The sequence below is a fragment of the Electrophorus electricus genome, chromosome 11 (genome assembly GCF_013358815.1).
Source record: "Electrophorus electricus isolate fEleEle1 chromosome 11, fEleEle1.pri, whole genome shotgun sequence".
In the NCBI taxonomy this organism is placed as follows: domain Eukaryota; kingdom Metazoa; phylum Chordata; class Actinopteri; order Gymnotiformes; family Gymnotidae; genus Electrophorus; species Electrophorus electricus.
In genome coordinates this window covers 15,736,665-15,758,748 of record NC_049545.1, presented here as the reverse complement: position 1 = coordinate 15,758,748, position 22,084 = coordinate 15,736,665, and the positions used below count along the sequence as shown (strand labels likewise).

Sequence of the window (22,084 nt, the reverse complement as noted above, 5' to 3'; positions counted from 1 at the left end):
AAAGCAGTTGTAATGACTTACACTTTTCTCCACATAACAGTCTCAAGGAAGTGACACTGTAGGGCATGTTGATTATTGATTATGGTTATTCCAGGGCAGGGACACCATATGGAGGTTATGGGGACAATTTAAAGGGCCTGAGACTGATGGGGCCCTAAAAGATTTGTAAAACATTAGGTAATTTTTTTATTCATTAGGCCCCATTGTGATGTTTTCATGCTCCAGGGCTGATTTGTTGCTGCAAACTATTGAAGATAGAATATATAGAATAACTAAATAGGTTCACAGGGGATAAAGAGATAGCCTGAACAGAGAGCATAATTTTTAAAAACTGATTAGGTGTGCTGAACTGCTACTCCTTTGAAACTGTAATGCATTTGTGTGTGTGTGTGTGTGTGTGTGTGTGTGTGTGTGTGTGTGTGTGTGTGTGTGTGTGTGTGTGTGTGTGTGTGTGTGTTGTGGCTAATTGATGACTGGATCAAAAATATTTTTAGATCTATACATCTTCAGTCATATTCAGTCAAATTCAGTCAAAATGCAATCTAAATCAAAATAAGACAAATAAAAAATAAGCCAAAAAGCTGAGATATTAAAAATGAAGGTCCAGTAATGAATTCACTCCACTTGAGGTAAAAACATGTTTGTGAAATTTCAAGAAATTTGTGAATCTTCTTTTCAAAATACCGGCAGTTTAAACTTTTGCATCTTTGGGCTGGGAGTATTACCATATAATGTATAGGGTATTACAGAAATTACCAGTAATTATGAAACTGTCTCAACAGACAAACAACGGTTGTACTTAAGGGAGGAGTGGTGTTAGGAGTCATGCTCTGTGACAATCCTTTCAGAGGAACGGTAATTTTCAGCAAGATGCTATAAGCAAGACTGTAGAGATTTTTATTTTATCCAAGCACCCAAAGAAATTCACTTTAGTACCAAAAACATTTATGCTGCTGGTAAAAATAAGAAGTAGCAAGTTGTCCAATTGACTTGCTGTCTTTAAGTGTTCCATTAACTGGTAGTCTTCTCTATTATTAACTCCTCTAATTTAATCAATTCATAAAACATGACAACCGTCTTGTTTCACGAAGTCTCAAACATTAAAAGGATTTCACATGCCCTACATCATTATATTGCCACCGTGTGGACGATGAGATAACGCATTTTTCTCATTGCATTACGGTTCAAATTAGCTAAATGCCTTGCATATACATTGCATATGTCCTCATTCCAGAGTGATCTGTTGGAACTTAAGTTACTTCGATCAATACACAACCGACGACTAATTATTAATGGTATACAGTCAGACAATTGGCTTGTGTGTTCCTCTGAAAAATGTAACCTTCCTCCTCCCTGTACAATACCCTCTCGATATGACCCAATTTCTTTGCCAGCAATTACTTTTTTAAAAACGATTCTTCACGACTCCTTCTACAGAGGAGTGATGCCACCAAGATGGTTGCAGCATAAACATTTCCACTGTGCAGACAAAAGAATGTTTATATTAATCGGAGAACACTGTGCATTCATAACATCGTGTGAAAATACAACAGACTGCGAGCTTTCGAAAATGACCCTGACGCTGCCTTGCTGCAGTTCCAGAAATATCCACAAGATGGCACAAAAGGTTAAGGGACATGAGTACAATAAATATTCTCGATACCTCGGGGCCCTCTGTAATATTATAATGGCATACTGATCTATTATAACTTTTAAAAATAATTTAAAAATACAAAAGAACATTTATATTAATATTTTGTTATTACATATTCAATACTATGTCCTACCATGCCATGTAACATTTTGGAGAAAAAAAAAAAAAGAGGACTATACTAAAGATATTGTATATCACAATAGTACTTGATACTGTACTATGTAGGGTCTTCTGTATACGAGGATTTATCAAAGAATAAGATGGCAACTAATGCTCCACTAAGAGAGCATCTGCTTAGCCATGTGAAAATCATTTGAAAGATAATAATTGATCTCTGTCATCAATGTAAGTTTCAGTGCTACTACTTCCGCTTCTTTGAGAATACTAATAGCAGATTTTACTGTAAAATAAACTCGCCGGTCTGAAAGTAGATACAGAGGGCAGCAGCTGGCACAAAGGTATATAATTATTAAGCATTTGCTTTATGCTTAGTTTACATGATAAGGATGTACTAAGCTCATCATATTCAATATTAGCGAGATTAATTCAAACCAGCAAAGAATGCCTGTAAGATGCCAAGCATCTTTGAAGATAACTATATTTAGCTGCATATTTTTAATCATCATTATCTCGAAGGTCTAATTTAGAACGATAAGGTTTGTCATAGAAAAACTGGGTTGCCTTATGCTTAACTTTTTGATACAATTAGTCATGCACCTTTGGAATGGGGCTTTTAGACTTATGTCCCATTTAATAGGTTGTGGTGGCGCTGGAAAGCACCCATTTATTCACAGATTCATGAATGTACTGCGCATACCGCGCAACTAAAACCACATGAATGGAGACGAGAGGAAGTCCCATTAAACTCTTCTCAAAAGAATAGTAAAAATAGGTTCGAGAATCCTAAGAAACCACAGATGCCTGGCGTGTAGTAAGGACACGGACGATAAACGACCTTTGTCATTGTCTTAAAAGGACAAATTAAAATTTTTTTCCTCATTACAGGGCCCCGGAACAGTGCCATGGAGACGTGCTGCGCTCGAGGGATCCTTTTTTTTCACCCGGATACAGAGGAACGCCTCGCGCCCGTTACGCCTCCTTGGTGACGCAGAGCGTCAAAACCAATGACTACGTGACTCACCACGGTAACCACGGAGTTGACCCTCGCATAGCTGCGAGAGGTGAAATTAATTGCAACGCAGTTTTGCTGATACTATCTTGGGGGGGGGGGGGGGGGTTGGGTTTTTTTGGGGGGGGGTGGGGGTGGCGCTGCAACAAATACAATCAAATGTATAAGTTCATGGATAGAAATAAACTTCAATCGCATGTATTCTCTATGTCTTTTTGAAATATAAAGAAGGAACAGGAAGTTAGACACTCTACAGCTTGTGCCGCACACTTCCTCTCATCATCGCCCAAACCACCCAATGAGATTAAAGTGACCCGACTCGGTAATTCCGTTAATTATGATACTTGCATAATACAACATACGGTTCTTTTTCATTTATACACTAAACAATTATAAATCTGTACAATTCTAAAGACAACAAAACGTATATACAAGTGTGGATGTGCATATACATCATGGAAGTTACCTAAGATAGTTACAAATAGTCTAAGAGTACCTTGCTAACATTAGTGATGTGCAAAATTAGTGTCCGCACAGGATCTAAAATGGAAATTACAGTTTCTTGGGTTCCGGATAACAAGGTCTTAGAATAAATATATGTATAAAACAAGCAATAAAATGCAGTAGGTGTTTATGCTTTTGACATTTTAAAGATTGTAGGAAAGATAGTTTGAGGTTAGTGTACAAGTACATGGAAACTTACCCATTATTCTAGTCGAGTATGAGCGTTCTTGTCGTGACCAATAAACCTCTGCGCCAAGTTAGGAATATGTTAGACTAGGCTGCGTTTACTTTGGCTGCACTTACTTTGCGCAAACTGTCCATGCGATAAGAGACAGTGAATAATCGAAGCTTCTTCCTCTACTTCTCTTTTGAATTTTTTACGCTTGTTCTGGACTTGAGTCATTCATGTAGTCAGAACACAGACTTTCTCCAGTTGGTCACACCCACTTCTCCCTGCCGTCAATTTGCCGCAGCGATTCAAATCTTCATGGGTTGTGAATGAAGTTTCGCTCTTAAGAAGTCAACGCCTTGGCAACCGTCTTACAAACACTCCCATGCATTTCAGGATGGTCGTAAAGTCAGGAACGCAAAGCCGCCTATAAGTAATTTAGCGTAAAGACGAAAATTATTATGTATTGTGTACCAAGCCCTATACAGGTCCTCGTGGTTGCACTTAAGTAGTCGTTGAAAACTTCTTGAACTGTTACCCACAACTGTTTACAGAGGCAAAGGCGGCTGTAGTCGCTTCTGGGAGGTGCTGATTTTGAAAATAGTGACGGAAAGAAGCAAACGCAGTTTTACTCGGTTGCCTCATTTCCCTGTTTTCGTTAAATTTGGTATGGAATAATGTTGTGGAGTTAGAATAATGAGATGAAAGAAAGGTGAAAGAATTAGGGCGTGTGTGGGAGTTCTCACGGTATACAGACACGTTCAACCTGGAGAGCTTGTCCACACACGCTCAAATGCAAAAATGAGAACATTACCTGCAACTGGAAGTAACTCCACAACAACTGCCAATAAGATCATGTTAAGTAACTGTAAACTCTTTCACATAGTTTTTATCATTCCTATTTCATTTTAATGTGAATAAGACGTGCCAAATGTCAGTGGAATTAGAATAAGCTTTCACAAACCACACCATGTGCAGTTTACTGATAGAAGATTCATCAATTGAGGAACGTCCACCGCCTCGTGCTGAGACTGTGGGAAAGCAGACAAAATGACTAGCCTGCTACAAATCAGTATGCTTTCGTACATGGCATACCAGTGCTCATAGTTTTTGCAGCATAACAGCTGCTGGGGTGACACGTTGCTGATGTACCCTTTCTCCAGACAATGCTACAATGATTTCGGTCTGAGAAAGACTTCTAGTCTTACAATCTCTCTCTCACACACAGAGGAGCTCCTCTGGTACAGCTAAGAATTGTGTAAGATTTTGGTTATGGAAACACTTCCCAGTTTCCAGAACAGATCTCTTACACACGAGTGCCCAGTAATCTCCTCAGCTGTGCTGCCCACACATAAAGCACTAATGAAGTTGTTGCACACTGGATTTTAGTGTGGAGCAGTTATATGGCTGTAGCTCACCTGACAGCTAAACAAATGCCCTAACTCAAACTCAAAAAACCCACCATTATGTCTTAAAATGTACTTATTACTGGCTTGAAGTGTAGCAGACTATGTCTGTCTCTAAAAGAACTCAAGAGAATTTTCACTTCCCAGAGACATTGTGAGAACGTTGCATTCAAAGCACAGTGGAGTAAGAGCTATTTTAAACAGAAACATGGCTATTCAAATAGTGTGGAATGTGTGTGGGTGTGTGTGGCAACGTTTCCGTACTGTGGAATGTTTTTCATTTGCTTCTAGAATGCCTTTCATTCGTACAGCAAAGCTTTTGTGTTTTTTGCTTGTTTTGCCAAGCAACAGAAAATACTGGAAAAAGAAAAAGCAATAGGGAACTGCAATTATCTCTCATTTACTGGTCGTAATGCAAGATGTAACTTAAAAGAACCATTACCTGAAGTCTTCATTTATTGACACTTAGCACAAGTACAAACATTGATATTATTTACATCACTGCAATGCAGGTGTGGTCGACCTTTACCCCCCTGAGGAGCTACTAGTTATGCTAGGGTTAGCATACACAGCCCAGCCTAACTTTTAAAAACCCTAACAAAGATTTCATGCAGAGCATATCTGGCTGTCCCTGCTGAAACAGCATGTGGGAACAGAAGAAACACGGGACGTCCGCATGTCATCGAGGCAGCTCAGCAGCACAGCCTCCTGTGGGCAGAAGCAGGGGTCTCAGACGCAGCAAGGCACGCACAGGGACGCCCAGCTGACTGAACTTCAGAAGGAACATGGGGAAAGAGGAGCTCCCTGCAGGGGAAAGATGGGTAAACATCTGATGGCCGAATGGACAGACACAGGACAGATCAGTTGGCTATAGGCAGAGAATTCCTTTGACAATGGGATAGCAGCCTTGTAGTCTGAACAAAACTATACTGACATACAGACATACTGCCGTGACACCAAGGGGTCCAGACAACACTACCACCATCCCAAATAAAAAAATAAATTTCAGGTTGTTCAGAATCAAATTTTTTACCCTCAAGGTCTATGGTTGCCATTCTTTTGGAGCTGGGAATAGAGTGGTAGACCAGAAAGCAGGCTAGCATGCTAATGTTGGCATCTTCACTCAACGGCTGGCCACTCACATACGCCTGCAGTACATGGCTGTTATCTGTGCATGAAGGATCACAGGTCAGGAAGCAGGAAGGATCAAAAGTCATTTACAGTAACTTGATATGTCAGAGTAAGGTTTTGTTTTTTTTGTCCCCCCCCCCCCCCCCCCCCCCAAAACTATACACAAATCCTAAACAAGGTTACATGTTAAAAACATAGCCTTTAAAGTACTCAGTTTCTTTACTTCCAATTGTACAAATCTTTTTTGATGGTTGTCTTTTAAATGTATTTTTAGTACCATTGACAAGTGTGAATGTAGATAATGCCAAAGTACCACTAAATCCATTCAGTTAATTCTGAGACACACCTGTGTGTTAACTGTGTGCTTAACTCACCACGAAGCCAGCAGTCGAGGGCTCGGTCGGCCGAGCTCTTCATGACGGGCAATAACTCAGAGCGGAGCAGCTGGCCGCAGCCGTGTCGGCAGGCCTCCTGCGGTTTCTGCTGCAGTCCGCCACGCTCGCACAGCTCCAGGACAAGTTTCATTTGCCACAGGCCGAACGTCTCACTCACATCCGCCCGCTCCAGCGCCTTCACTGCCTGCATATGTGCACACAAGGGTGTGTGGGAATGGATACAATGTGCGACAATGGATGAACAGAATGACATTCTACAACGAGTTAACGGAATGTGTGTTACATGGTATGTTTTGTTAGTTGTTTTATCCAGGACTTATTCAACCAAGGTGCCTAGGGTCTTCATGCCTAGAGCTACAGTTCTTTCACCATTAACCACATCCACTTAACCCAAAAAGTATCATAATTATTGAAATTTAGGTCTTCTCCCACCCCCCACCCCCCAAGATCTCTAGACCCTCAATAGCCTGACATCAAGTAACACCCACTAAAACTATGTAGAATATAAAATCCAGTTCCTTACTGTAAACTGGAAGAACAGAAGAATCTCAAGTGCCTGCCCACTGACCTATGGTTCACTGGACATCTCACTTGCAAATACTGGAATGGAGATAAGCACTAGACAACCAACCCTAAGCCATGCTCATCCCTAGCTAAGGCACTGTTTCTGTAAGTGAAAAAGCAGGCAGATTCACCTGTTCCCCAGCAGGGCCGTCTCTGGCTCCATGAGAGCTGAGAGTACAATTGTCTTCTCAAAGCAGTTTGAGTTGTACAATAGCATTACATGAGCAGCAATTCTAAATAATTAATTGGTACACTTCAAAAGAAGGCATGGACTAGTCCTCACCTGATCTACATTTTAAGTATCTCAACATCTGTTATCTGTTCAGAGGCCCCTGGCCCCCCTTCCCCTGCACCTTTTCAGATTCTATAAAATGTTATGGGTAAATGAAGACTAACTCCATTCTTAACTACTACTTCCAAACTCCTATTACATTACAGACGAGCAATGTCATAAGACTGGTATTTAGCTGCATCATAAGCTTTGTGGTAAAGTAAGTCTTGTAGCACTACCTTGCAGACTACTTGGACAAACCGTGTGAGCAAATGGATGAGTCTCCTTGCAAATAATGCATCATGCACCAAAACTAACCTGGTCAATAGAGATATGGGTGGGAAGCATTTCTGGGTTCTCCTGGGTCACACATTCATATAGAATAGCTGAGAATAGGGCCACTGTTTCCTGTTTCTGGGCAACAAATACCAGGAGGAATAAAGACAGACAGAAACACACCAGAACAATAAGGGAAAACCACTATAGTAACTTCATGACGTCAAAAATGTTTGGGGTGTATAATGATGGGTGGAGCAAGAATAGAGATTACATACAATCATTTACAGTGCTCTTAACCTGATGGCCTTAGTAGAGGTAAGGCTAAAACATGCTATATAAAAAAGTCTTTGTTCATCAGCTTGACCTTGCACTGAGAATGAGAAAAACCTAACATTTCAGTTTCAGACAGTTGACTGTGACAAACCTGTTTGGAAGAGGATATATTAATGTATTTTTTTTCCCATGCTCAGTGAGGAAGGCATGAGGGCCAACACTTTCTGCAAGGATCAAAGCAAGAAGGTGCGGAAGTAGGTTGCACCCAGTGTTTTTTTTTAACAAAATAAAAAATAATAATTAAAAAAAAAACAATACCTCACATGCAACCTTCATGCCAACAAATTATTTGTAAGGCTTGCCAGAAGAAAGCTTCAGCTGTTCCCAGGACATAAACCTAAGTACACGCAGTTCACTAAACATTACTGCAACTTTAGATTAGAATGAGACAAAAGAGAGCTTTGTGGCAGCAAGCCCTGGAGGTGAGCCTGTTGTATAAAGAGTCAACATCATGCAGAAGAGAGTGTAACGTCCACTGAAGACGTACGGCGCTGGATCTGTGACGTGGGGACAGCCATGGAAATCCTGGTAGGACGCACGGCAGTTCATAGAATCAAGCTTTCACACCCACATTTCTTCACTGAAAACGGTGATTTTAAGAGAAGGCTCCACAAGTGAAGGCCAAGGACAATGAAGAGACTTGATTTCATGCATTATTGTAAAATGCAGAGTACTAAAGGCAAATGCACCAACAACTGCACCACATAAATCCTAAAAGTGTTCTTTCTTTAAATAATTTCATTTCAGTAAAAGGTTAGACTGCTCAATTCCCAGTGTAGGAACCAACTGGTAAAACACAATCATTTTTTAATAGCCTTTGCTCAACTTTACGAAGGGTCCAGTAATTCTGGAGGGAGCTATATTTACTTAAAATGTATTTAAATGAGATTCAGCTGCTTCGGAATGCAGTAGTCTACATCCTTACCAGGCAAAGAGGTTCAGAAGATATTTACACCAGTCTCACTCAATTGGCAGTGGCTGCCTATTAAGTTCCTCACTGACTACAAACTCTTGCTTTTGATGTTTAAAGGCCTTCTATTTAAGTGTTATTAGCCCATCCCGACAATTTCTCCCAGCTGAGGTACATCTCTAGGATCCCTTACAACACAAGGTAGAAAATGTTTCTCTTATATAGCACTTAACTCATGGAATAGTCAAAAGAATAAAAATCTATGGCTGATCCATATAACATCAACTCACATGCTTCATATTCTCTGATGCTTTGCAAAAGTACTCAGCAAAGGACACCAAGGCAGCATCTGAGGTAAACGTAGAAATAGCTTCAGGCTGCGGGGGGGGCAAGAGAGAGTGAGAGAGTGCGAGAGATGTAGGAATAGACAGTGAACATGAATGGAAGAAAGACAGTCACCAAAAGTGAAGAGTATGCTAAACAGAATAATTCATTTTTAGAAATTCCAGGTTTGAATACAGTCAAGTTTATCTTAGACAAAACAAACACGAAAATGAAACAGGTGAACCTCTCATTCTCCATTTTTACTTGTGCTGTTTAAAATGGAGAAATTAAAGCTTCATAATCTTCCTATGAAAACTAATATTTGATAATATTAGTAAATATTGACCGAGCCATGGTTAAGCCTATGTGCCATTTAATCTGCCTCCCAGACAGACCTTGAAGGTGCGCACTTCCGGGTTTCTGTTGTTGACGCTAGGTGCCAGCAGACTCTTCCAGCCGCGTGGATCGTCTTTGTAGGGCAGATGTCCTGCACGCAGCTTCACATAAAGGATGCCGTCTCTGGAGAGGATGGACCTGGGTGGGGCGACAACAAAACACACCTCTCTCTCTCATCTCGTGTCTCATACACACAAGCCAGATCTTATAACAAGGCGCTTTGAGACACCTACTTCAGATGCTGAGTTCCTTTGCTGAGATCAATATTTAGCTCCCAGTATCTTGGACCTTTCACCTTGATCTGTACACACAGTTCATACAGAGAAAAAGTGAATATCAAAAGTGACAAGTCTTTAATTCTAGATCAAGGTTAGTGGGGGTTTTTTTTCTTTTTCTTTTCAAGACTACTAATCTCTTGCTGCTCTGTTCATTTTAATGGAGGCAAAGCTGTTTCAGACTGGCACTATTTGCATGTTGCACTGTTCAGGTTGTTACCTGTTTCAGGAGGTGCAGTTCAGACAGCATGGTGGGAGCCATCAATTCCACAGTTGTCTCCTCATACCACTGTGTCGCCTATTAAAAAAACAGACAGATACACAGAAGAAAACTGTGTAACTACTGTTTTTATTAGCTACTCATCTACATGTTATAAGTACATGGAATTGTTGGGTAGGGGGCATCTTTGCAGTTAACAGCATGGTTCCACCCTTCAGGGCTGACAGTTAACTGAAAGCAAGCAGCTCTTTGACCACTTGAATAGAAGGGAACAGACCCACAGACAACCAGCAGAGCAACTCTCCCACACAGGTCAAACCTCTGACACAGCAGCCAGTTGAACAAAGGCCACAAACAGAGCTACAGACCAAGCACAATGATTAATTCACTTGTTCCATCATTGTAGTAGCTGCTATACATGCAAATAAAAATCTCCCACCATTTCCTATCTATAAGCCCAGTATGAGCCTTAATTCTAATTCAGTACATGCCCATCATTTGATGGTGAACAGCATGGGAAGCTGAGGGACTCTAAATGTGTGCAGGTGTGAAGTAGTACCTTGTAGGTGACATCAAGCAGGGCATAGCAGGGTTTCAGAGTGTCTACATCCACAGGAACCAGCAGCCGAGGTTCGGCTGCAAGCACACAGAGATGACGCAGGGCCTGAAGGTGATATCTGAGGAGGAAACAAACACACAGACACACCAATATATAAGTGTAACTCCTCACTGCAACCATAAACATTTCTCATGACCATGAAAACCTGTTCCAAGATCAACAGCTAGAGACCAATCAGACCAAAGTACTCTCAGGAAGAGAACAATTCCTTACAAATGTGGATGCAAAAACCCACCACTTAAAAACCACTCAACAACACAGAGGATGGAATCAACATAAAATCAAGTACAAAGCATCAACACTGCATTCATTAACACTTAGAGAGCTGGGCCACTGGTGAACTTGGTCTTCACCTGTTGTCGGTGCTATGAGCAGGGAAATGAGGATAGAGGGCACAGAGGAGGGCAGCGATGGCAGAGTTGGATGTGCTCAGTGTGTACCTGTAAACAAAAAGTCATATGATACATTATTCTTTCCATTAGTAATGCCACATCATAATGTAAGCCACAAGCATGACAAAAAAAAAAAACCTGCACAGAAATTGCCATATGAAGAGTAAGCACAATATGTGTCATCCAGAAATGAAACAATAGATGTTGCACATGTAAACTCACAGCCGTATTCCAAAAGCAGGAGTACTGGACAAAAGCGGTTATGTTTGCACTAGAACTGTTTGTGAGGGGGGAATTGTTCATCCATTGTTGAAATGGAGTCATTTGGAGCCCTTTGAAAAGCTTCACTTAAAAATACCAGCCACGCTGATGAGAGTGCTTGAGCGGATCAGGGGAGAAAAGAGGCTCTCGTGGTACATTCAGCCTGCTCATGGGTGGCATTCTGCCTCTCCCTTCAAAAATGTTTGCACAACAAACTCATATTAGCCCACCAGCTGCCTCTCAGCACAGCACCACAGCTAGCACCTGGTCTCCATTTGGCTTTGGAGGAACTTGAATAAAATTCACATGCAGTCACCGAAAACCACACAAAGCTGAAATTGTTGATGTTTAAGGTCGGCAGAGAAGATGATGTCATAACACAAGAAAGCCTTATGACACTTCTGTTGTTCAACTTGGTGTCAGGTATTATACAGTCAGATCTTGCTTCAAAACATCTCCCATATAAATGAACGAAACAAATATTAGACCAGAAAATTGTGAAGTCCAGTGGGAGTAAGCAGTCTTACAGAAGAAGGATAAGAGAGACCATTCTGTCAGTTAGGTTTGCAGAGTGGAAGGAGTGTGACCATGTTAAAAAGAGGTGTGATCATATCATCCCAAAAAAACAGTCACCTATGGTACAGTTAAAATTGGTATTAAATGCATATGAAAAACATCGTCTTTTTGTCATGTGATGGTGACATCTACCAAACCAACACACCAAGCTGTCAATTAATTAACATTAAAATGGACAACACAAACAATAAGTCAGGTATGCAAGTTCTAGCTGGACCAGCTATTGGCTAGAGAAAAGAAGAATAAGCTTGGAAACTTCTCAGACAAAAGGGCTAGTAGAAAATACATGCAAGGCAAAACAAGGCAGCATAGACACAAATACAATAACTCTGTGTTTAAGAGTATGTTTATTTCTACTAAAAAGACTAGAATGTTACAAAAGTACCCTAATAAAACCAGCCCAGTTCATTTCTAAATGAAAAATGTGCAAGCACTTGTTTCTGAAAAATTAAAAAGACTACAGCCTAGGCCTGAAGATGTGTACCTCAATGAGATTACACATTTCTACCAAAGTGACATACATGATAAACTGTCAAACTGGGGCAAAAATTGAAAGAAAAGCAATAAGGAATATGAGATCAGAGCAAAAGTAAAAATTAAAATGGGTCCTAGTCTAGAAGGGTTCTGGACACCACTAACCTGCCTCCTCCCAGGAAAAGCAGGCCAAGGGCCATGTGGTGGGCCATGTGGAAGCCGTAGTTCATCTCACCGAAGGTGCGCTTGTGTAGGAAACGGCATAACTGCAGCACCTTCAGGTCTCCTGAACCGGCCATCACCATGGAGGTGGCCAACAGCACCATGCTCAAACATGTCTGCAGGTTATATTGGCCCGGCTGTTGGGACATGGGTGCACCACAAACAAACACAAACAGACACACACACACACACACACACACACACACACACACACAGCAATTGAAAAAGTACAGCGCCAATACATTCAACCGACTTTGAGATGGAACTTACGACTGTGGCTGTAGATGATGTAGTTGTAGTTAAGGACTGCATGAAGTTGCGAGCAAACTTGTACTGCAAAAAAGATGGAAAATAACAGTCAATGCAAAGAGAAGAAAATATTTAGAAAAATGTGCCAAGTAGGATTTCTCTTACTAGGCATTCAAAGGCATCCGAATTAGCAGATCCAGCGAATCTAAACCCCACAGCCATGCAGGCTCCAGCTATGATGTAGTCATGAGCTTGTCTGAGAAGAGAAATATATGGTTTGAGCAGGGCTGCTTTCATTCAGCTGAAAGCTATGGTAATATATTAGAGATATTGCCCTTTCCACACCTTTTTACTAGGGCAACACAATACATCATCAGTTAGCCATCATCACAGTCTTGTTCAGTGGCTACAACTATTATTAGCAGTTTGTACAGAAATGCAAAATTAGAAATAGATCTATAGTTAAAGTGTACAGAAGGGCAGACACTTAAGAACTGCTGTAACCACTACAGTTTTGAGACTTATTGATGATGTTGGAAAGTGGCAAAAGAGAACAGATAAGCAGACCCTGATGACAGCGGTTGGGGAAGGATTACAGTGACAGCTGTAATTTTTGTGATTAAGTTCATTTTAATGGCAAGGAATGACTTTGCAATTGTAATTCATGTGATCACTTCACAATCTAGCATTAATGAAAATTGCCACCATAAAAACTGAAGCAGCAAACTTTTGTGAAAACCAAAATTTGTGCTAGTCTCAACTTTTGGCCACAACTGTACATATCATATTTCACATTTCTCCTGTGTCCACTCATCTGGTTTTTAATCAGAATTGTACTGTTGTGAGTGCACCCTGACCTGCTTTGCGCCCACTCATTCAGATTCTGTTTCTCTACTTTACTTTTAAATCTGATCCCCAGCTGTCACTGTAATCCTTCCCCAACCGCTGTCATCAGGGTCTGCTTATCTGTTCTCTTTTGCCACTTTCCAACATCATCAATAAGTCTCAAAACTGTAGTGGTTACAGCAGTTCTTAAGTCCTGCCCTTCTGTACACTTTAACTATAGATCTATTTCCAATTTTGCATTTCTTAACAAACTGCTAATAATAGTTGTAGCCACTGAACTACAGTACTATCTTACCACAAACTACATCTTTGAGCCTTTACAGTTTGGCTTTCCATCATCTGCATAGTACTGAGACAGCTCTTGTAAGAATCATTAAATGATGTCTCTGCTGCTAAAATAGTCTTGCCCCTCAGTACTGGTGCCCTCAGTATTCTGCAAGACCTCAGTGCGGCCTTTAAGAGTTTGTATCATAATGTGTGGGGTGTTTTTAAAAATTTAATTTTTTTAAATTAGTTTTTTGGTTGTTTTTTCCTCTCTCCTGCCCTTGTATACTTTTCCACTGTTATTCTCTTCTAATACTGCTTTACATCCAATTTCTCTAGCAGATCTCACATTAATCTATTAATAAACATGCATCCTTTACTCCCTGTATTACATAAGAAGTCCCTCAAAGCTAAGTTCTCAACCCCTTTTATAATTGTACTTCACTATACCATATAAACATCTGAGAAAAGGATCTAAAAAAAATAAATAAATAAACAACTGAGGAAGTAAACTTTGTGAAAAACAATGCCTCAGTCTCTAAACTTTGGGGGGGTGGGAATAAAAAAAAACCAATACTATAGATTTCTCTCTCTTCTGAAGGAGATTCAGACTCTGTATTGTTTTGGCAACAGAAGAGCCATGTGTTTCCTAGAACATTGGATGAATATCTAAACATTTCAAGGTCAGAAAAGGGGGTACTTTAAAGGGGAATACTTTTCCAGACTTCCCAGTGCATCAGAAATGGTTTAGCGGTTAGAATCGTTGCTTGCAGACAGCTTTTCTCCTGCCAACCCACTTATATTTATAGGAATAAGTGCTAAAAGTTTAAATTAAATAGAAAACAAGCACTTGTTCACACATTTAATACCGATGACATGGACTCACATTAATGTTTCCATGTTTAGGTCCTCCGAAACTAGTGCTTCCTCCTGGAGTCCAATGCTGTCTTTGATTATCTGTGAACATCATTATTTACATATCTTTATTCTTTACATAAATCTTTATGTAGCATGCGCTGTCATGCCATGCACAGTTTTGGCACTACATTTATGGCATTTATGTCTGAAGCTTTTATCCAAAGCGTCTTGCGATTATGATTGAGTACAACTTGAGCAATTGAGGGTTAAGGGCCTTGCTCAAGGGCCCAACAGTAGCAACTTAGCAATGGTGCGGCTTGAACCGGCACCCTTCCAATTACAAGTCAAGTACCTTAACCACTGAGCTACCACTGCCCCATGACACTACCATGTCAGGATTAATGCTACATTAAAAAAGGTCCACAACCCAAATAATGGCATGAGGAAACAGTGTAATGAAACAAAAATGTTCACAAAAAGAATCAATGTGGTACAATCTAAACTGTAAAGATTTTGGAAACTTGCTCATGTGCACATTAATGAAAGGAGGATTGGGGGCTGAGATTAAAATTTCAGTCTCTTCAATCTGCACAGATTATACGCTTTAAATTTGTGCTGGAGTTCCATTAAGTGTGGTCTTCTAAATAGCACAGCAAACTTGATAAAGCCTGTTTACCTCAAGCAAAAACCCTAGCTTTAGACCACAGGATTTTACCTGTTCTGAAACTATTCAGAACCTGAGAATGATTGTGCAAATGAAACTGAAAACAAGTCAATGCTTTGTTCAAGAAACTCAAAAATGCACCATTCTCTTTTAAGTTGCCAATTGCACAACATTAAACTAAAATTACTTAACACTGCTCTGCCTTTTGCAGTGGTAAAAAATTTCAAAACCTGCCTTGCAAAATATCCTAATGACCCTTAAATTTGAAAGAGTAAGGGGAAGTTAAGATGACCCAAGGTGAAAATGACCTTGCGCGTCTACCACCCAGGCAACTGGAGAGAGAGTGTGATCTTAATGTGTGTGCATGTATCAGTGAAGTATCTTAATCCTGTACCTGAGGCACATTGCTGGTCAACCATTCCTGATTGGGCAGAATCTCATCCCACATGATGATGCATCTGGCCAGAGTCTGGAGACCAAACAAAGAGTTTATGAGATTCAGTCATTATCCACTGACTGCTTTTCCATTAGGTCACCCCCCCCCCCCCCCCCCCTTCAGCCTTCTGTCTATACTTCTAGCTGAAACTTGTTACAGCTTGTCTGAGCTGATTTTTTCTGGTTACCCAGTACCCATGTCTGAGTCCCATTAGGATATAGTGAGGGGACAATAGACAGCATGATGACCAGCTGTTTCACAGTCTGGAATGGGGGCTGCACTCAGACCGCATGTCTGTACAGCAGTTTGTGAAAACAACCATGAACACTTCCTACCCGTGTCTGTAACGCAACCAGCAGTGTAGTTGACCTCTCCCACCCCTCAGTTTCTTCACCTTCCTGTCGTCTGGAAGCATGCCCCTGCTGCCAGACTTTACTTCTTCCCAGCAGTAGTTATACTGATGAACACACTGCTACGCCCAAACCAATCTTGAGCCTTCACCACAAGGACCATCACGACTCATCCCCTCACCCACCCAAATGAGCATTTGCCTTTCTTTGCACATCACTGCATGTGCACCCCTGCATTCAAAGTTTACAGACCTCCTTGGGATGACACACAACTAAGCCACCAGAATGATAATGCTCTGGTTGCCCTGTCTAGTGTGACTGTCAAGTGTCTTTTGTTCTGTGTATTTATTTTATTTTCTGGTGCATTTGCACTTATGTAGTCTTGAGTTCCTGGGCTGCTGTACTGTTGTTGTGTCTTGTATCACAGAAGAAACGGCATTGCATTCCAATTTATTCAAACTATAAAATCTGACTCGACTGTAACTTCAGTTTATCTCCAAAAGGTAGTGTGAGCAGTGAAGTTAAACAATTAGTAAACAGTAACTATTGAGGACAGTAAAACAAAAAGAGACTAGAATAATAATAACAGTGTGGATTCTCTCTCTCAAATCAAGAAAAGGAAAATGAGAAATGTTCTGATGTGAAGCTCTTAGGACTCATGGGTGACGGTGAACTTTACACACATTTAGCATCCATTACTTCTGTGTGCTCTCTCCAATACCCCCTCCCACCCACTCACCCTCAGCAGCAGGAACTCCGGTTTGATGAAGTCCAACAGGAACATGGTGTCTGGGGCTTTCAACCAATCAGCTATAGACCTGGAGGGGCACAAGGAGTCAGCAGCGAGAGAGAAGTGCAAAAATCAGACATAAATCATGGCCATTTCAAAGAGAGGAAGAATGAAAGAAAATAACACTTGCCTGTTGTTGGTTTTTAGGTAGATCATAGCAAGAGCCAAGGTGGCACCAGGGCAGGTCACATCCACATTGATGGTGTCACCCTCCTATGATTTTGTTCTTTTGTTTATTTGATTCCAAAAGGAGACAACAGGGACAGCCATCACTGACACACTGCCAGTTTAATCATTTGTGTGACTGCGTTTTTACTGCACCTTGATTTGGTAACTAGGGGACTTGTGCTTCTCTCTGTTCATGCCAGCGTGTGAGCGCCTGTGACCCCCCACCATGTATTGGTAAAGCTGCTCCGGCACATTCAGGTCGGTCATCCCGATCAGGTTACTGCCGTGCTACAGGAAGAGAGGCCTGGTCAGCGTGGGAACAACGCTATTCTTAGTTTCTCTCTCACACACCACTTTTCTTTTGAGCTTAGACTTGACACTTTTAAATGTCCTGTTTGTTCATCAAGCCCAGAATAAGTATTCTGACAAAACTTTACCAAGTTTTATTTAATTCATTAGAATTCTCATGATACATAATATTAGAATTATGTTTTTGCAATTTAACATCTCTACAAAAAGTGATCACTGTTATATTATTAAAAGTCCACTAAATTAACTGTATTTTACTATACCGTTACACAGTGGATTTACTACATTGCTGAAGGAAAAAGCTAAAACTACTTTAGTCCATCCAATTCAAAGACAGAGAACCAACAATATTCATTAGTTATTGACCTTAAAGTGCCGTGAGACTTGCACACGATCAACAGAATAAAATCACAAGTGAATATTCAAGTACTAGCTCACCATAACAGGAAGAAGCTATGTGGACCTCTTGTGGAAACTAGAAGGAACTGTCTTCAGAATTCAATGCATGTAACCCATTTAGAGAAAATAGTTTAAAAAAAACCCACAGAGTGGCTTTAATTATGGGAAAGTTCTTGTTCAAAGGCAAATGGTTTGGCTATGACTAGCTTGTATGATAACAAGCAGGAAAGAGTAGGTCAGGTGACCATGAAAATTGTTAACAGTGATATGCACTGATAAGCCAAGGTTGCAGGTAGCTCTCCAAGGAAATAAAAAACTTTGCATGAAACCCAGCATTCTCAAATTAATAAGCAACAGTGGCACGCTCACCCCCAGACAAACCATGCCAAGGGCCAGACCTGCTGCTAGAGAGTAGGACTCTCTGTCTGTGCAGTACTCCATCTCAGGGCCAGGGGGACGGCCTAGGGAAACACACAAATATGCACACATAGCCACACCCACACACCCCTGCTTAGCATCTGGACTGTCACGCCCCAGTTATAAACCTAAACCTCCCCCTACCACCATTGTCCAAACATACAAACACCACTACCGTTTACACACAGCACAGATCATGACACCCAAGGCCAGAACTTTCCACATGGGGGGTTAGGACCCAGGTCTCAGCCACACTGACCGATCTCGGCGAGCAGCACCTCTGCGTTGTGTCGGTGGCCCGTGCCCTGGTAGACGAGGCCGATGGCCACCACGGCAGCCACCTGGACACTGTGAGGCACGTCCAGCTCGGTGGAGGTGGGAGGCAGCAGTGCAGGTATGTGGATGCTGAGCAGGCGGGTGATGGACATGTCCATGGTGCCCAGCTTGGCTGCGGACACGCCCAGCAGGAGTCCGATGCTCGTCATCTCATGGCCCTGGACAATGAGGGGGGCGGGGGGGTAAGGAGGTAGGACACAGTGTCACAGTGTAATATGACTGTTCAGGTAGTGTGAAGGTTTAGGCTGTTCAAGCATCACTGAAAAACAACAACAACAACAACAACAACAACAACAAGAAGCAAGTTTTCTAAATTTGTAGATCAGGTAGGCTGGCTGATCATCCAGGGCATAGAGTACTGCTGTACTACACACAGCACACCAGGTCCACACCAAACAGTAAAGGCAGAAATCAGCTGAATATGGTATGGCTAGAAAACACTTCATAACTATGACACGGAATCCTCAATACTAGTATCTGATTTACAAATTTACAAAGTAAGCTTCTTCACCGGTTCTGAAAACAATAGCATATTAATTCGTTCATTCATTCACTTTTGATATTAGTGTGTGTAAGATGGGTTGTTTTCCGCTGGTTTCTCGTAATTGAGTACTATCAGACTCTATGAAGCCAACAATCTCAACGTGGTGAAGGGACAGTATCAATACTCAGTGTATAGCTGAAGTTATAGATGACAGATATGCACTGCAACCACTGAAAGTAGCGATAGAGTCAGGCTTGACTGGAAATGAGAGCACGTTACGGTGCTACACCATGTCATAATGAAACTGTGCTTTACGTTTGTCTTTCATGTGAGAAAAACAACAGGATGAGAGCAAAACCCGAAAAGAAAGGCAAAAAGAATAAACAGCATGTAGCTCCATTACTGGAGAAAATAAGAAAGGAAAGAAAGAAATCTCAAATCTTTGGGAGCCCAGTTAGTATCACATGTTGACGCATCCCTTTAATAAGGGAGTCCCTTTCATGTCCTGTTTAAAGCAGTGAGCTTTACAATCAAGTGCCTTGTAGGGCGAACTCTCACTCTTGACTGCAAAACTCACCAACTTCAAGGAGCACCATCCTCCTGGCTATAAGATCTGGTCCTACTCTCTACTGAATCCCTACTGATTCCCATTAAACTCTGGCTTCAAAGTAACCGCTGCATCCAATAGACTCCACACTTCGACGCAGAGTTCCATTATATAGATATGCAGCAGTGAGTCACTCTGCTCACACCGATCGTTCCATCATGCTCTTTGAATGTGCCCTACTTCATTCATGCCACTTGCATGAAAACCACTGTACCACACGGGGACATCTGCTGCCACGGATCAAGGCAAAACTCCACTCTTTCTCCAGCCATTTACTGCCTTGAGCATATCCTCTGTCAGATTTTGCAGTTCAACAACTTGCATTAGGAGACTCCCGAATTAGAGGGCTACTTTCGGCTTTTCACCAGCCACTTACCTTGGTGAGGTAGTCGTGGATGTTGAGTGTGGCGAGTTTGGTCAGGTGACCATTCAGGCCCAGAGCCATGAGGAAGCCGGCGTACTCATTGGCCAACTCGGCACTCTTGGGCTTGTTGTAGGCGATCCAGGCCGACTCGACCTGAGAGGCTGGTGCGATCTTCAGGCCAGCCGCCACGCCATTGTGGAAGCTGGGCCAGCTGGTCATATTGGGTGGCACATCGATGTTGCCACTGTTCAGGTCCACCATGGTGTTCCTGGGCGGAGCTCGGCCTGCAGGCGGGATAGGGTCACCGCTTAGGTAGGAAGGCGAATGCCTTTGGTACCAATTTTCAGAATGGTGCCATTTTGCAGAGTGCTCACATGTGCACGCACATACACATACACACACACAAATGCCCTGCATTTATGCACATACATGTTCTAAGCAAGAACTGACAAGCAGGGAGAACAGTCTGGTTTTTGCAAAGACTCCAGCACTTGAACATGCATCAGGGATTATTAAGGCAGACATACAAAGGTGGACACATTGACTAAGAGAGCTGCTGTATAATTGTCTGGCACAGGAAGAGGGTTATTATCCATCAACCTCAAAGAGCAGAGCTTGCACCTGACGAACACAAGTGCTGCACTCCATCAAGCACCATCTTTTGCATCCTGACGTCTTTTACATAAAAGTCTTAGAGCTGTGAGCAGGGTCAGCTTGCCACAGACCAGCAGCGAGTTGATGCAGTCACGTATGGTTCCGCTGAGCTCATAGGCTGATGCAGCACAGCACTTTACCTGTCAGGTTCAGCTTGGGCACGGGCAGGGGTTCAGTTGGCACAGGGTGGTAGGAGAAGAGCGTGAAGAGGCCTCGGCCAACAGGCAGAGCCATGGTGCGCTGGCACAGCTGCAGGAGCCTAGCACACACAACAGAACCACATGGGTCAAGCCAAGGCTGAAAAGCTTTAAGGTGTGTCCAGTACAATGGGCTGAGAGAGGGCTTCTCCTACTACTATGGCAGAAATATAAAAAAATATAATGATGAGGAGGGGGCCTGCATATATATTCCTGTGGAATGACAGCTTATTCATTTATTTAGTCAGTCATAAAAGGACTACATATCTGTCAGACTACATATCACTAACATGGGAAAGAAAACTGCAATAATACTGTATATTAAAAGCAAAGGTCTTTCCTTAATTCTTGGCATGTCTCTGAATGACTGGGGATGACTCACTTGTTCTCCTTCTCTTCGATGTACTCGTGGTCGCTGACCTCGGGCAGATGGGGCACGTTGACACGTACGGGTCTGGAGCTCTGGAGCAGGCGCCGCACCTCCTGAACACGTAGGTCCTGATTCCATATCAGCCCAGTCACCTCCGGGTGGAGGTCCACCATGCCATCCTCTTCCTCATCCGCCTCGCTCGTTACAGGGGGCTCCAGTGGGATGTTTAGTCCAACCATCTGTTTTTATATATATTTTTTAATTTTTATTATACACGCACACACATAGTAGTGCACTGTACAGGGTCCAAAGCCATTAGCTCACAGCCTACATAGAGCACTATTTAGCAAGAAAGAGGCAATTGTAGTTTCAATCTTGTATTTGCTTACTGGCTTTCCTTTGGCCAAAGAAACTTTGTGAGCCTGCTTGGTTAGGTCCTCCCGTCCAATAAGGGCACAAACCTCTTCAGACCAATCAGAACAGGGGTGTTCTCTGCACTGTGTGATGGCATCTCTAATTGGCAGAGCCACGCCAAAAGGCACAGATTCCAGGTCATTCGATAAAAATCCTAAAAAAAAAAAAAAAAAAAAAAAAAAAAAAAAAAAAAAGGAAAGCAAAAAAAATTATCACAAAACAAACCAACCAACCCCCCCCCCCCCCAAAAAACACACCCATCAGATGGAATGTCTAGCCAAAAGAGATTTATGAATGAGTGTTTACTCATTCATAAATGTGTTCTGTTGGCATAATATATGATGCTATGAGTACACAAAGAGGAAGGTGACTTCCTTGAGCAGAATGCCATAAAAAATTGCAAT

General features: G+C 41.9%; 1 protein-coding gene across 1 annotated transcript in view; it reads right to left on the bottom strand.

The window, feature by feature from the left end:
• Nucleotides 1-5,284: 5,284 nt before the first annotated feature.
• The window catches only part of anapc1 (anaphase promoting complex subunit 1), a 29,800-nt gene continuing 13,000 nt past the window's right edge, over nucleotides 5,285-22,084 (bottom strand). The window contains exons 25-48 of the mRNA XM_035531430.1: nucleotides 21,656-21,834; nucleotides 21,279-21,505; nucleotides 20,840-20,958; nucleotides 20,058-20,329; nucleotides 18,514-18,748; nucleotides 18,207-18,298; nucleotides 17,283-17,417; nucleotides 17,092-17,174; nucleotides 16,911-16,989; nucleotides 15,780-15,854; nucleotides 14,750-14,820; nucleotides 12,919-13,009; nucleotides 12,775-12,837; nucleotides 12,448-12,641; nucleotides 10,933-11,019; nucleotides 10,520-10,637; nucleotides 9,961-10,038; nucleotides 9,699-9,766; nucleotides 9,465-9,603; nucleotides 9,036-9,122; nucleotides 7,542-7,637; nucleotides 6,368-6,572; nucleotides 5,896-6,030; nucleotides 5,285-5,666 (exon numbers count right to left, since the gene is read on the bottom strand). Of these exons, the coding sequence (XP_035387323.1) occupies nucleotides 5,542-5,666; nucleotides 5,896-6,030; nucleotides 6,368-6,572; nucleotides 7,542-7,637; nucleotides 9,036-9,122; nucleotides 9,465-9,603; nucleotides 9,699-9,766; nucleotides 9,961-10,038; nucleotides 10,520-10,637; nucleotides 10,933-11,019; nucleotides 12,448-12,641; nucleotides 12,775-12,837; nucleotides 12,919-13,009; nucleotides 14,750-14,820; nucleotides 15,780-15,854; nucleotides 16,911-16,989; nucleotides 17,092-17,174; nucleotides 17,283-17,417; nucleotides 18,207-18,298; nucleotides 18,514-18,748; nucleotides 20,058-20,329; nucleotides 20,840-20,958; nucleotides 21,279-21,505; nucleotides 21,656-21,834 (3,053 nt within the window). The 3' untranslated portion in view covers nucleotides 5,285-5,541. The remainder of the gene's footprint in view (nucleotides 5,667-5,895; nucleotides 6,031-6,367; nucleotides 6,573-7,541; nucleotides 7,638-9,035; nucleotides 9,123-9,464; nucleotides 9,604-9,698; nucleotides 9,767-9,960; nucleotides 10,039-10,519; nucleotides 10,638-10,932; nucleotides 11,020-12,447; nucleotides 12,642-12,774; nucleotides 12,838-12,918; nucleotides 13,010-14,749; nucleotides 14,821-15,779; nucleotides 15,855-16,910; nucleotides 16,990-17,091; nucleotides 17,175-17,282; nucleotides 17,418-18,206; nucleotides 18,299-18,513; nucleotides 18,749-20,057; nucleotides 20,330-20,839; nucleotides 20,959-21,278; nucleotides 21,506-21,655; nucleotides 21,835-22,084) is intronic.